The 14,058-nt window shown below is 43.3% G+C and overlaps 1 protein-coding gene, 1 non-coding gene and 1 pseudogene across 2 annotated transcripts; all 3 read left to right on the forward strand.

Annotated features, from left to right (window-relative positions):
- Positions 1 to 3,181: 3,181 nt before the first annotated feature.
- On the forward strand, positions 3,182 to 3,252 carry TRNAC-GCA (transfer RNA cysteine (anticodon GCA)). The gene has a single exon. It is a non-coding gene; the product is annotated as a tRNA-Cys (tRNA).
- Positions 3,253 to 4,844: 1,592 nt separating this feature from the next.
- Positions 4,845 to 7,873, forward strand: LOC123068225 (cytochrome c biogenesis CcmF C-terminal-like mitochondrial protein). Its single transcript, XM_044490733.1, has one exon. The coding sequence runs from the start codon at positions 5,273 to 5,275 to the stop codon at positions 6,101 to 6,103; it is 831 nt and encodes a 276-aa protein (XP_044346668.1). The 5' UTR covers positions 4,845 to 5,272; the 3' UTR covers positions 6,104 to 7,873.
- Positions 7,082 to 7,873, forward strand: LOC123068226 (cytochrome c biogenesis CcmF C-terminal-like mitochondrial protein; annotated as a pseudogene).
- Positions 7,874 to 14,058: the final 6,185 nt, after the last annotated feature.

Here is a 14,058-nt window from a genome sequence, read left to right on the forward strand (position 1 = left end):
TATGGGATTCTCTTTCCGGTGGAAAATGGCATCTGAAAATGAGAATGAGACCTACTTTTCAAATTGTCAGAGGCTATGAGATCCACTTTCTTTTGGAAAGGAGAAGGGAGAAGCAGCATTTCAACTGTGTGAGGATGGACTCTAGACCCACTCGTTCCGATTCTGTGATTGCAATTTCTCAAAATGGATCATAAAGTTGATCCTGTTTACTAACTCACTCTCGAAGTAGAAGTAACGGACCAGGTAACCAGAAGATAAGGCCACTCGGCAAGACTGGACTAGTTTAACACGGCTATCTAGTGGAACACTATATATATAGGACTTGTAGAGCTTGAAAAAGCTTGTTTTGGTCTTTTTTCTCTTTTCTGGGCACTGAACTTCATAGACAGACTTACCAACTGATGAGCCAAAGTAGCAAATTTCTTCTTCCTGGGAGGGGCGGACTCTACGTTGGTAGATCGAACTTTCATTTCTTCCTTCCATTTCATCTGTTCAAGTAGTCTCCTTTTCAAGTAGATACGCTTTGATACCAGACTGGTGTGCATTCTATGCTTACCCAGCGAGCGAAGGAGCGAGCCAATTCCTCTGTTCTGGTAGAGCCAATTCCTTTGAAGAATTGTTTACTTTCTTGTCTTTCCTCAGTGAACAGAGTGGAAGACCAGGTATCTTCGTAGTTGGCTCTGGAATGATTGCTTGCAGGATTTCATATTTTCCAATGATCAGCTTAGTTGGAAGAGATAGATAGGAGAAGCGAATGCCAGATGCGCGGTGTGCCAATCAATCCAATTTCGTGAGATCGAGTCAAGATAAGAAGGCAAAATTCTTTGGAGTAAAGTCGCCTGGAAGAAAGAATAGGAATTGATCTAGCTATAGTATAGATAGAGTGTCAGATGAAATGCTTGACAAGGCAAGGAAACAGAACTTCCACATCCTCTGTTCACACTACCTGGATGGGAATTGGTTCTATCGAGATATACTGACTTGAAACAGGAATTTCTTGGTAACTGCTGCTTCTTTGAAGCAAGTGCTTTCGGGTTGGCTCTTCTGATATGTGTATTTGCTACCCATACGGAACAATTTCATTGATGAAAGATGGATGGCTATTCTCCACATTTGCCAGCACAGTGCACTTTTTCTTCTATTTCGTGATTCCTTTCTTTCTGTCGCCATTTGAAAATGGATTTCTCCTCCTGGTTTTAGTCACACACGTCTTTTCCACCTAGGAAGGATGCCCCTACGATCATTCCATGCTCTGCCTTCGCCCGAGCGGTCCCCAGGGAAGGAAGCCAATAATGGGAGTGTCAGGGCGAAACTTCATTAATGAAAGGATTTGCACTGCCCCACCGTGCCGCAGGGACGAACTTCAGTAGCCCATCATAGCACTCTCAGTCAGGGGGTTAGGGAACTCTTGAAGATATCGATAGAATAACATTTCTTTTTCATAAGTTTCAGTGGACGCAGAGCCAACAAGTGCAATTTTTCAGCGTAAGGTCAGGTTACAGAAAGGCCTATTTTGATAAGCAAGGCATTGCAAACAAATAGGTAGAGCAGAGAGCTAACCTAAGGAGCGAGCTTGTTGTAGTTGGTCTAAAGGGGGAAATAAAGGACTGTCCCGCTACTACTTCCTTGCTTCCCTTTGAAAGAGGCAGACCCCTACTTCAATTGTCATCTGACGCCTCTACCCCAGCTGTGGACTCAGACCTCTCACAACCAAAAAAAAGAAAATCAAAATCAAACGAATCCGAATATAACCAATCTATCGCCTTTGATGACTCGTTGACAGCCTCCTCAACCCAAGCTTCCATCTCCTGCTCCAGACATCGGCGCTTGCCCGCGCCAGTCCATGAAAGGTGGATGAAGGTGAGTTTGACTATGAACTCGAGGATGCTGGGAACGATCGCTTTTCGGGGAATCACTCCCGTCGAGAGGCCCTCTTCCTCCCTTTTTTCTGAATCTGGTAGAGAGGCAAAAGAGAAGTCCAGAGAGACCTCGACTCTTTCAGGGAAAGGAGGGAGATCGAATGCGAGATGGAGTCCCTGCCGAATGGAATGGACATCCTTGGGGACAGCTGTGTAAGACTTAATTTACCAAAAAATGGGACGGAAAAACTACTAAAAAGATCACAAGAAACCCAGCTCAAAGTGAATGGAGAGAGAACCCCTGCGCCTTGGAAGGATCTGAAGCTGTTCGGACACTCATAGACAAGTGAACTCCAATCCAGGATCCCTCGAAAAGTGAAGTGAACTAGCCAGGTAGAACAGTCAGGTTAGGAAAAGAGTCTTTCATGTCAAGGTGAACATAGACAGACAAGGTTAGTTTGTTTCCTTAATTCTCAGAGAAAAGACTCGTTGCTGGAACCGAGAGCACTGGCGATTGCTTTCTTTCTGACCTTCAGCCGAGAAATTCCATACCTTCCACCGACTTCTTTTGTGTGTGGCCAGAACGTGATGCTTTCCAATGCCGAGTACTTTTCTTAACAATGTATGAAGCCCGTAAAACCGAAATCGATCCAAATCCACGACCTTGACGATCGAGGAAAAAGGGTATGTATTATTATGGTGTGAGCCTTCTTTCTTTTTGGCCTTAGATTATCATAAGCGAGGAATGGTGCGTGCTAGCCTTCAGACTATACTTTATTGTAGGGAAAGGGAAAAATGGAGAATATCTTTAAGAACCCTAGAAAGAATTTCACTTGGAGCAACAGGGGTCAGGTCACACTATATCAATATCATAATTCTCTTTTTTTAATTGATACTGATTAGCCGTAAATCAATTTGATTTTGTTATGCCATTAAGGAAACACTATTTGGGATACAATACCCATTTTAGAACCGTTCACTACTAACAAATAGAATTTATAAAAATAACAAATAATAACAAATAATATAGTTAATGGTTCCAATTTTTCCTAAATTTGCTGTGACTGGAAATCCTTTCTCTTTTCAATAGAAAGAGAAGGTATTTAAGCAATGTGTGTTTTGAGATACAATCAATCGAAGAGAATAAAACTGGGTCCAATAAAAAACAGGAATGAATTTATTAAAGGGATTGGAAAGGGATAAGTACAAAGGGATTCAACGATCTAAAAAAATCAAAAAGGGTTTAATAATCCCCTCCTACGAATAAAAATTAGTAAAATAATGTGGATGAATAAGATTTTGCTCTATTTTGGATCGGATTTGGCGGCATGGCCAAGCGGTAAGGCAGGGGACTGCAAATCCTTTATCCCCAGTTCAAATCTGGGTGTCGCCTGACCAAAAAAATACTTAGGATTTCTTATTGTACTGATTGAACTCGACAAATTCTTGCCCTGCATAAGCAAAGGAAAAGAACTAGGCCTGTCGATACTGGATCTTACCATGGTTCTAGTTCTAAAAAAGACTGTCAATTTCTTCTTAAAAATAGGGCTCTGGCAGGGTTCTGGGTAGTGGCCCAAACCGATACCAATAGGGATGAGGGATATATACTTATGAATTTCATAATTGATTCTATTCCGCAATTCATAACTACCAAAGTAAGAGGTCGGAAATCTTTTTATCCAAAGGTCCCTAAAGGACATTCCTTTTTTGCTCCTAGGATTGAAGAAGAGATTATACGAAAGACTATCAAGACTTCCTAATTATCTGACACTACCTACACTAAAGTAAGGTCCACTGACTCTGTCTGGAATTAGATTGGATAGGCTGATGGGAAATTTAGGAGTTGTGGAAAGAAGAGACTTTCTTTCCATACTTACGAGAGACTCCGAGTACTCAAACATTCAATCAGGATGGTCGGTTAGCTCTTATCTTTTAGAATAACTTAGTAAGAAAAAGTAAAAGTAATAAAGAAAATGAATCTCCTAACTCGGTAGCCCATGAGGTTCCAATGGTTAGTTTTGGATTTTTTCAGGCAAGAAAGCAAAGAAGAAGGGAGGATTCTCTATTACCAACTTCCCCCATTGTCCTGTCCTCATTGGTCATTCATCTTTCCCGATCTAGTGCCATCGTTCTTCAAGGTGCCGGAGGGTTTGAAGCATACCTACTACCCCTCCCCTGAGCTTAGTTCAGAGTTGCCTCAGCGCGCTCGAGTAATAACTGGGAAAATCAAGGCTGGACAGGTCTTCGAGCCAACTTCAGGAAGAAATGCAAGTGAAAGAGAATGCTCTCGAGGGCGCAGGAGTCTTTTCTTTCTTATTTGAAATCCAAATCAAAATGCCTCAACTTGATAAATTAACTTATTTCTCACAATTCTTCTGGTTATGTCTTCTCCTCTTTGTTGGAAGATGAGTACACATCGGGTAATCCGCCCACGAGAGCCCAATCACAAGAGGCTCATACAGAAAGCAATCAGCCCATAGCCCAATATCGAGACCACAGCCTATTATTCAAACCACAAAGGATCCGTCTTTCATCGTCCAATCTTCTCGATCGAACATATTGACATCAATACTCCTTTCCATGGCCATTCACGGCCCGCGAAGATCAACCACTCGTGCCCGAGATCACTATCCAATCAAAAACCAGACTTCCAAGATCCATCTCACTCAGACCCTTTTGAATGTAGTGGATAACAACGGAGTGGGGCTATCGAATTGATATGTATTCGAATCTTAGGAGCTGGTAATCACTGATATGCTCATATTGGTGACGTTATTGTTGCTGTAATCAAAGAATCAGTGCCCAAAATGCCTCTAGAAAGATCAGACATAAGTAAGACAAGCTGTAATTGTACGTACATGTAAAGAACTCAAACGTGACAACGGTATGATAATACGATATGATGACGGTTGTCATTGATCAAGAAGGAAATCCAAAAGGAACTCGAGTTTTTGGTGCGATCGCTCGGGAATTGAGACTTATGAATTTCACTAAGAGTCTCATGAGCTCCTGAGGTATTAAAAATACTAGTAGTAGAGACTATGATATAGTAGGGTATCAGAATATAGATCAATTAGTAGATTGTGTCTGACGCATATACATGAAAAAAAAGAATAATTAGATAATAATAAGAATAAGAATTCGAATCTTAATAAAAGGAAGGGTTCGAATAGCATCTACTAATATTACCGAAAACTTTGTGAAAATACTTCTACGAGAAGGTTTTATTGAAAATGTTCGAAAACCATAGGGAAAGTAACAAATCTTTCTTGGCACGTGCCCCTGCTCCTGGTCTTCGAACTAGTCATTAATGGTCGGCAACATAGGTACCCTTTTTCGGTATGCGTTGCGAACACTTTCATTTTTAGCGTCTCATCTTCTCTGGAGAAGCTTAAATCGAACGGATAGAGCAGATGGTCCAACTACAGAACTTCTTCTTTTTCATTACTTCCACGGTCGTGCCCCGTGGCACGGCAGCACCCGTACTATTGAAATGGTTCATCAGTAGAGATGTTCCCACTGGTGCCTCTTCTTCCAATGGTACTATAATTCCTATTCCTATCCCTTTATTCCCTTTTTTGGTCTATCTACATTTAAGGAAATTCATACGCTCCATAGACAGAGCAAAAAGTGGAGTGTTGGTCAAAGCAAGCCGCCCTATTCTATTACCAGACAAAATGGAGAGAAGCTCATCCGCTAGAAATGCTTTATTTCGTTTCGTTCCCGTTCTTCATTTCCTTATTATCGAATCCATGGGGGACTTGTCATATTTAGAATCTTTCTGCGGTCTGCTCTGTTTACAATTCTTTCGTACTCTCTTCTCTTTACCACGCGATAGGTCAGCGAAGCGTGAGCGGGCGCTCCGAAGTAAAGGCCAAACACTTCGGCCTAAGGGGAATGAGCAACAAAATGACAAGATGAGGTGCCCCGGGCACCCCCATATAGAAAGAAGGGTCGAAGGTTTTGGGCCTGTAGCTTTCCCCGCCCCCCCCCCCTCGTCGAGTGGTGCTTGTTTGGGGGGTGTGCCACCAGAAAGCGGGCTTGAAGCTCTCGCCTTACCAACGAGCCGACTGCTGATGGCTGTTGGTCACGACTACTACAAAAAAGTGAAGATGAATCTTTCTATTTCACATGGAGGAGTGTGCATCTTTATGTTGGGTGTTCTTCTGTCGTGCGACCCGATGGCTTATGTGCGACCTGTGGCCCACGCCTCCTATTCTATTTGTTCAGGGCGGGCGGCGTGAACTCTGATTCGATCCGGGTATTCAATCCCGCCGCTGAGATGCTCAGTTGACTCCTTAACCTTGATAGGAAGATGGCTTATTCCAAAATTCGTGCATAAGGGTAAGGAACTTTGGATGAATTAATGCGAATGGGTGTAAGCCTCGCTGCTCGGAAACACCCAGTGCTGACCACACTGAGAGACACGAAAGTGCAGGTAATGCCAGTTGGCGAAGTGGCGTTAAACATCCCTAGCGGTACGCAAAGAGAGGTCGTGATGATATCATCTACGTCTGTACCGCTCCTCGTGGAGTAGATCCCGCATCCAACCAACCCTTTTTTGACCAGGGAACGGGAGAATTCCCACTACCGCTGGCAGGCCAGCCGGGCCGTGAGCGCGGTGGGAACGGGCTTCCCAAAAAGCGAGCCCCGGCCCGGGTCAGCATAGAATGGGGGGGACGGCCCTAATGTTGTGTTGGCCGGGTTGCGGGCGGATAAAAGCGGACGTGGGGACTCGGGTCGGGGCACAGCGTAACAAAGAGAGCCATTCCATTTAGGGCGAGACAGAATGGGCGGGCACAAGTGGTCTGGTGTCCGAGCCGATTGGTCAGACGACGACTACTGCACATATTAGATTCTATTAGCCGCCTATCCCGGAATGGACTGGGATGGAATAGAAAGAACGCGGAGCAGCAAGCAAGGGATGAGCGCTTTGTTGCTAAAGTGCATACGTTTTCTTGCTGGGTCGGTTTGTTTTCGGGGGGTGGGGCAATAAGCTTGCTTCTTCACAAGCTTATCCCTGCCCCCTTTCCTGTCCGTCCCGACCGGCAGCAGTTGGGTCTCCCCATCTCTCCTCAACTTCCCCGGTCTTCGGCCCGAGCTGTATGAGGCAGAAACTCGTCCCATGTACGGTTCGGAGGCCGAGCCCCACCCCTGCAATAATGGTGCGGCTTAGGTCAACTAATACAAATAAGATACAGTTCACTCAACGATTGCCCTTGGGTCCCGAACTCCATATGGGGAAGGAACATTGTTGTTTGCGAGGTCTCGATCATTTACATGGACCCATTTCTCATTCCATTTGTGGGAATTTGATGATTTATAAACCGTCCCCAACGAGCGAAAGGTTCATGTTTGAACATGATGAATCACTTCGTGCCGACCTGTTGCCCATAAACTTTCCTGCCTCATATGAGAATGGAAAACTGGAAGATTTTCTGCATCGGTGGATGAAGAATCACGAACATAAGAATTTCTGGTTTAGCATGTTCCCAGAAAGAAGATACTTTTTTTTCCATTCGAGAAACGAGGAGCACGACTGAAGTGGCTATACATACAAATCCATTTACGGATCTATATGCTCCGATTGGAACTGGAAGTTCCAGAACTGGCGGCTGGTATACCACCATAATGAAATTGCCTTTTATTTTTAGTATTCGGATAGGATTTCTGTAGGCTTCATCGGGAGGCTCGCGTAGTTTGTTACGTCAACTCCAAAAGGATAAGTTGCATTGGAATCGAGAAAGTTTCGTTCATAATTGCATAAAAGGAGTAAAAATAGTGGCTGCGGCGCGTCGAGGGTCAACCTTTGATATCGAATAACCTTTCGAGCCTTCCCCAATGGATCTCTATCCTCCTTTGAAACCAATAGAAGTTCACTGACCATCCCTGTCAAACATAACCCAAGGTAGGATCGAGAGGAGAAGAATAGGACTCTTGCTAGTATCATAACCTCTCGATGGGAGAATGAAACCATTAGATTAGTGGAAAGAAGAAAGAATGGGAAGAAACCAGCCAACTTACCAAGAGGAAGAAATGATGACCACTTTTTGTATTATCTCGAAAGTTTTCATTGGATCTAGAAGTAATCACAACGTCACTTTTCGCCGGAGATTTCATGGTAGTTTTTGGAAACTTCAATTGATTAATGAGGTCAGGAGACTCTATAATTCGAATGATATGTGGAGAGAGCGGGGCGTCTTACCCGAAGAAATCGATACCATGGTGCCGCATATACACGAAGGTTATTCTTCATTTCATCCCAAATTGGTATACAAAACCTATAAATATGGTAGGGGTGGTATGACTTTGCAGGAACATTTCACTCTGGAAAGGCAAGATGAGCTTGGCTATTGTTGTGCCAGGCGCCCACTCATCAATGCTGGTGATTGGCCTTGTATGGTTGCGCCATCTCTTCCAATAGATGTACTACTTTTTAAAGCGTTAGCTAATATCTTAATGCGGGAGTTTCTAGTGATAAGAAACAATCTTCCGTCTAGATTATTTTATTATAATGAAATGTTGGATTACCACCAAAGGTTCTGGGATGGTCAAAGTGGTGTAGAGAAAATAGTCTGTGTGGATTTGAGTCATAGTATTCGGTATGTTTCTACGGAACGTCTATGGAATACCTTAAAGTGTCTACACAATCTGGGTGTGATTTCCCACATCTTAAAGGAATTTCTATCTCTCCCGATATATAATGCTGCCACTAACCTCCAAATTCCTCATTCGAATTGTATACCATTGATAGGTGAATTGAGCGACGTGCTCCTACATCTCTTTTTTCAACATCAATTCGATAGGGAGGTCCTGAGCCGGTATGAAGGTGTTCTTTATACAAGATGGGACACCAATGTCCTTCTAGCTTCAACACGCTATGATTCATATCATCTTGACCGTCCTCAAATTCTGGACATCTTAAGGCACGTAAATCTAAGTGGATTTATTTCCGTGATCGAACGTGGTGGCGGGGGCATGCACGTTAACCCTGAGAAATCTCAGATATTCCTCAGTGCAGATGGTGATGTTAGTATCCCTCAACTAAGCGAAGGTGAGACTGACTATGATAGTGAATGATTCCGGGGAATTGGATAGAGTAACCTATTCATAATAATGATGAGTATCCCCGGGGGCATGTCCTACTTTGTGAAGTAAGGGGGCTCCTTAGTCGAGGGAGTATTTTTGGAAAGTTAGTACAAAGTTGGGTCATCTATTTTAAAACGGAGGGAGTATTTTTTAGGGGTTAAACCAAGCTTTATTGATCGAATTCCACATGTTGTGGGATACAAATAGGATCATGGGGTTCGATCAACCATGTGTATCGTCCCGGATCCAAAGAATGTGAAAACATGGCTAACCTATCAGCATCATTGTTAGATGCTCTACCTTCAAACTTGAAATTACAATTGAAAAAAGAAGCTATATGTCTAATTTCACTAATGATAGCTCCATAAACACCACTACTGTTTCTCTGAATGCCGTTGATAACTTGTTCGGAGTCTGAAGCAATAATCACATTTTGGATCAATAGATCCTCAGCCAAATAAAGTCCTTCTCGGCAAGCTATCGCCTCAAGAGTCGCCACATGCGTTATACCATGAATGACCAAAGCTGAACTGCCCATATACTTTCCGGTGATATCTCGGCAGACAGCCGCGACAGCCCCTCTTGCGTGTGATTTGGACACAGACGCATCTAGTTGCCACTTTCACTGAGTTCAGAATTTGCAAATTAATATATTTTCTTTCTAAAAAGAAAGACAAATCTTGATACCAAATCTACCAAATCAACTAATAAATGTGTTGTAACCAAAGATAGTAGATGTACTGAGATGAAGTATATATCTATGCGGATTTGCTAATTCCCATGTACTCCTTCCGTTCCTAAATATTTGTCTTTCTAGACATTTCAAATGACTACCATATACGGATGTATGTAGACATATATTAAAGTGTAGATTCACTCATTTTGCTTCGTATGTAGTCACTTGTTGAAATCTCTAGAAAGACAAATATTTAGGAACGGAGGGAGTAGATGAGAATTAGTCAAGTCGGTAAGCTTGGATAACCGACTTGACATGGACCTCTTCTGCGGCATGGGACATTGATTTTTCACACCAATCTGAGAACCTTTTGGTGAACCTCTTCATGATGGGTGGGATCTCTCCTATCTCATTCCATCTTCCCGAGTTAGCAAACCTAAGTATTTTCTCTCAAAATAAAAAAGGCACCACACCCAAGGTTTTCCTTATCATCAGTTGCACGTTATCCTGGCATTTCTTGCTAAATTTTTCCGATAAAGGACATTTCATTGAATAGATATATCGAGGTGATACAATCGCATCGAAAGAAAGCCCGGCCTCTGCATAGCTAGATGCACACAGCCAAAAAGTCTAGAGTGCCCTAAGAATAAAAATAATTCGGTACAAATCGAAGCAAATAAATCATGTCGAGGCTAAGGTGCGGTAGATCCTATCCGTAGATCACACCGCCATCCATGGGGGTAGAAAACCTCCCTGGCCGGACGCTCCAGCCGTGTAGACGCCATCATAAAAAGGTCCCTATCCTCCGGCCTCTGCAGGATAGACCAAGTACGGAGCCATCGTGTACAAACATGAATAACCTGCATAGGAGATGAGACACATTTGTTATTAAAGATCACATCATTCCTGGTAAGCCACAATGCCCAGCATAAGGCCGCCGCTCCCACGAGAATGTGTGCAGAAAATTGTTTATCAATACCCCGCAACCAGTTGCCGAACATATTCCGTGCACTACGTGGTGGGTATAAATTAGAAGCTACTTGAACTATGGCCCAAACTGCCCGAGCGAATTTGCACTCAAAGAATAAGTCTCTAATAGTCTCGTCATGTTGGCAAAAGACACATGTCTTAGAACCATGCCAGTTTCGTCGTGCCAGATTATCTCTAGTTAGGATGACTCCTCTATGTAGAAACCAGAGGAAAATCTTCACTCTTAGAGGAATTTTGAGCTTCCACAATTTTCTGTTATCAACTGGAACATCACAATGAACCATTGCATCATACATAGATTTGACCGAAAATTTGCCATTCTGATGCAAGTTCCATCGAAAGACGTCCGGCTCACCTGTCAGTTGAATGTCCTCCAGACGAGTGAGTAATTCATTCCATGCTGCTAGGCGAGGGCCAAGAAGGTCCCTACGGAAAGAAATATCAGGGTTTTGTTGTCCTAAAACTTGTTTGATGGTGACAAATTTATGTCTGACAATCATGTACAAGCTCGGATATTGCACCATTAGTGGTATTCCCTAGCCAGGTGTCTTCCCAGAATCGAACCTGAGAACCATCCCTAACCGAGAAGGTCCCAAATTGGAAAAAGAATTCCTTGGCCTTCATCAGGCCACTCCAAAAGTGCGAATCCCCGGGTTTCCAATGAACTTGAGAAATGGCATTTGATCCCACATACTTGTTGCGAATGATCTCTTGCCATACCCCATTCTCAGAGAGTAGTTTGTAAACCCACTTGCTGAGAAGAGCAATATTTTTTATCTCAAGGTCTTGAATTCCCAGCCCCCCTTGACTTTTAGGTCTGCATAATACGCTCCACCTAGCCAGTCTATATTTATTGGATTCATTATCGCACTGCCAAAAAATCTGGAACTAAAGTAATCTAGTCGCTGGAGAACCCCTTTCGGTAGGTGGAAGAATGACAACATATAAAGAACCATGTTGCTTAGGACAGAATTGATCAAGATCAAACGTCCCCCGTAAGACAAGAGTTTGGCCTTCCAACTGGCAAGACGTTTCTCAAGTCTCTCTTCCACATGCTTCCACTCAACGATAGTTAAACGCCGATAGTGTATGGGAATACCCAGATATCGAATCGGAAACTGCCTGAGCTGACATCCAAAAATCTCAGCATACTCAGGTGCTGGTTCTGCAGCATCGCCGAAGCAAAAGAGTTCGCTTTTATGAAAATTGATTTTGAGACTAGAAAGCTCCTCAAAAGCACATAGGAGCAACTTGAGATTTCTAGCCTTGTCTAGATCATGATCCAAGAAAAGGATAGTGTCATCCGCATATTGTAGAATAGGTAGACCATCTTCTACCAAGTGTGGAATGACACCACTAATTTGACCGTCCAGCTTAGCCCGCTCAACAAGGGTAGCTAGTATGTCGGTCACAATGTTAAACAAAATAGGAGAGGCGGGGTCCCCTTGGCGAAGCCCCTTCCTTGTCTGAAAATAGTTGCCAACGTCATCATTTACTTTTATGGCCACACTGCCTCCAGAAATAAAGCTCTCTACCTAACGACACAATTTTGGTGAAAACTCCTTCATGCGCAAAGTTTGCAACAGAAAGGGCCACTTAACTTTATCGTAGGCTTTTTCAAAATCTATTTTAAGAATGACATTCAACTTTTTCCGGTGAAGCTCGTGTACAGTTTCGTGCAGGACGACCACTCCATCTAATATGTTGCGGCCTTGCATAAATGCTGTTTGAGTGGGCTTTACGACATGGTTAGCCACCCCGTTCAACCGATTAGTTGCGACCTTCGTAAAGATTTTAAAACTTATATTCAGAAGGCAAATCGGTCGATATTGTTGAATACGATTAGCCTCCTTAATCTTGGGCAATAGGATAATTTTTCCAAAGTTTAAACGAGAAATATCAAGGTCTTCAGTATGCAGTTGGTTAAACAACGGAACCAAGTCTGCCTTAATCACGTCCCAAAAACATTGATAGAACTCTGCGGGAAAGTCATACGGACCCGAAGCTTTGTTGTGTTCCATTTGAAACACCGCGGTGCGAATTTCCTCCTCTGAGAACGGGGAGGTTAGGAATTCATTTTCCGCTTCCGTAACTTGAGGGATGTCATGAGTAACAGATTCATCCAACTGAAAATTTGTTTCAGCTGAAGGTCCGAAAAGCTCCTTGTAATACCTAGTAATGAAAGTTCTAAGTGGTGCGTCCCCCTCAATTCGGCCTTCCTCCTGGTCAAGGGCGAATATGCGTTTCTTTCTATGTCTGCCATTGGCAAGCATTTGAAAGTATTTCGTATTATCATCACCTTGCACAAGCGAATCCGCCTTGCAATGTTGGTACCATTTAATCGCTTCCTCGCGTAATAGGCGGGCAATCTGCTCATTTAGATTGCTTTTTTGCTCAATCTCAACAGCAGACAGAGGCCAGACCTCCGCTATTTTATCAAGGGGATCGATTAAGGTAGATAGTCGCAGTTTTTCTTTTCTGTAAATGCCAGCAGTATGCTTGGCCCATCCACGAAGGAATCGGCGCAAGGCGCGAATTCGATTGTTCCATCGTTGAATGGGTGCGTTACCACGAGGATGACGCGCCCACACTTTCTTAACAAGGTCATGAAATCCCTCTCTAGTGAGCCATCCCAGTTCAAATTTAAACTGGTGACGGTTAGAACTTGGGATTGGTTCTCCAAAATCGGTTAGCAAAGGAGCGTGATCCGATAATGCCTCAATACGTTCTAGAGTCCGAACCGATGCTAGGGGATATTTATATTCCCAGTCAGTGGTAACTAGCACTCGGTCAAGTTTTTCAAATATTGGTACTGATCGGTTGTTGGCTTAGGTATACTGACGACCAGACATCGTGATCTCCCTCATGTCCAGGCTGTCAATAACAACATTAAAGAGGAAAGGCCACCTATTAAAATCCCCCCCCCCCCAATTAACATGGGGTGGGGATTGTCTCGACATGTGTTAACAAGTTCTTTTAGAAATGCAGACTTAAACTCCTCTTGAGCGGCGCCATATACAGCCACCAGACTTCAAAGGAAGTTGTCGGACTTGTTAATAGATGACCCAACTTTGTACTAACTTTGCACTAAAGTTAGTACAAAGTTGAGTCATCTATTTAGGAATGGAGGGAGTAGGTGGGATCACTTAGAGGGAGATAGCAGCTACCTAGCACAACTCTGAAACCGTTCCAATGATTCCTTTATCATTGTTGCCTCCACCAGTGAAGCTTGGAAGAACATGAGACTAACATCAGCGAATAGAAGGTTTGAGACGCCAGGACTGCCTCTAGCAATCTTAATCGGTGTCAGCATCCCTCTTGGGACTTCTTTGTTAAGGATATTAAACCGCCATCTACAGCAAAGTATGGGCTCAAGGGTTCCCCTTTGACGCAATCCTCTAGAGGGGGAAAAGGAATCCAAAAATTGACCCTTATACCACGAAT

This window comes from Triticum aestivum, chromosome 3B (genome assembly GCF_018294505.1).
Source record: "Triticum aestivum cultivar Chinese Spring chromosome 3B, IWGSC CS RefSeq v2.1, whole genome shotgun sequence".
In the NCBI taxonomy this organism is placed as follows: domain Eukaryota; kingdom Viridiplantae; phylum Streptophyta; class Magnoliopsida; order Poales; family Poaceae; genus Triticum; species Triticum aestivum.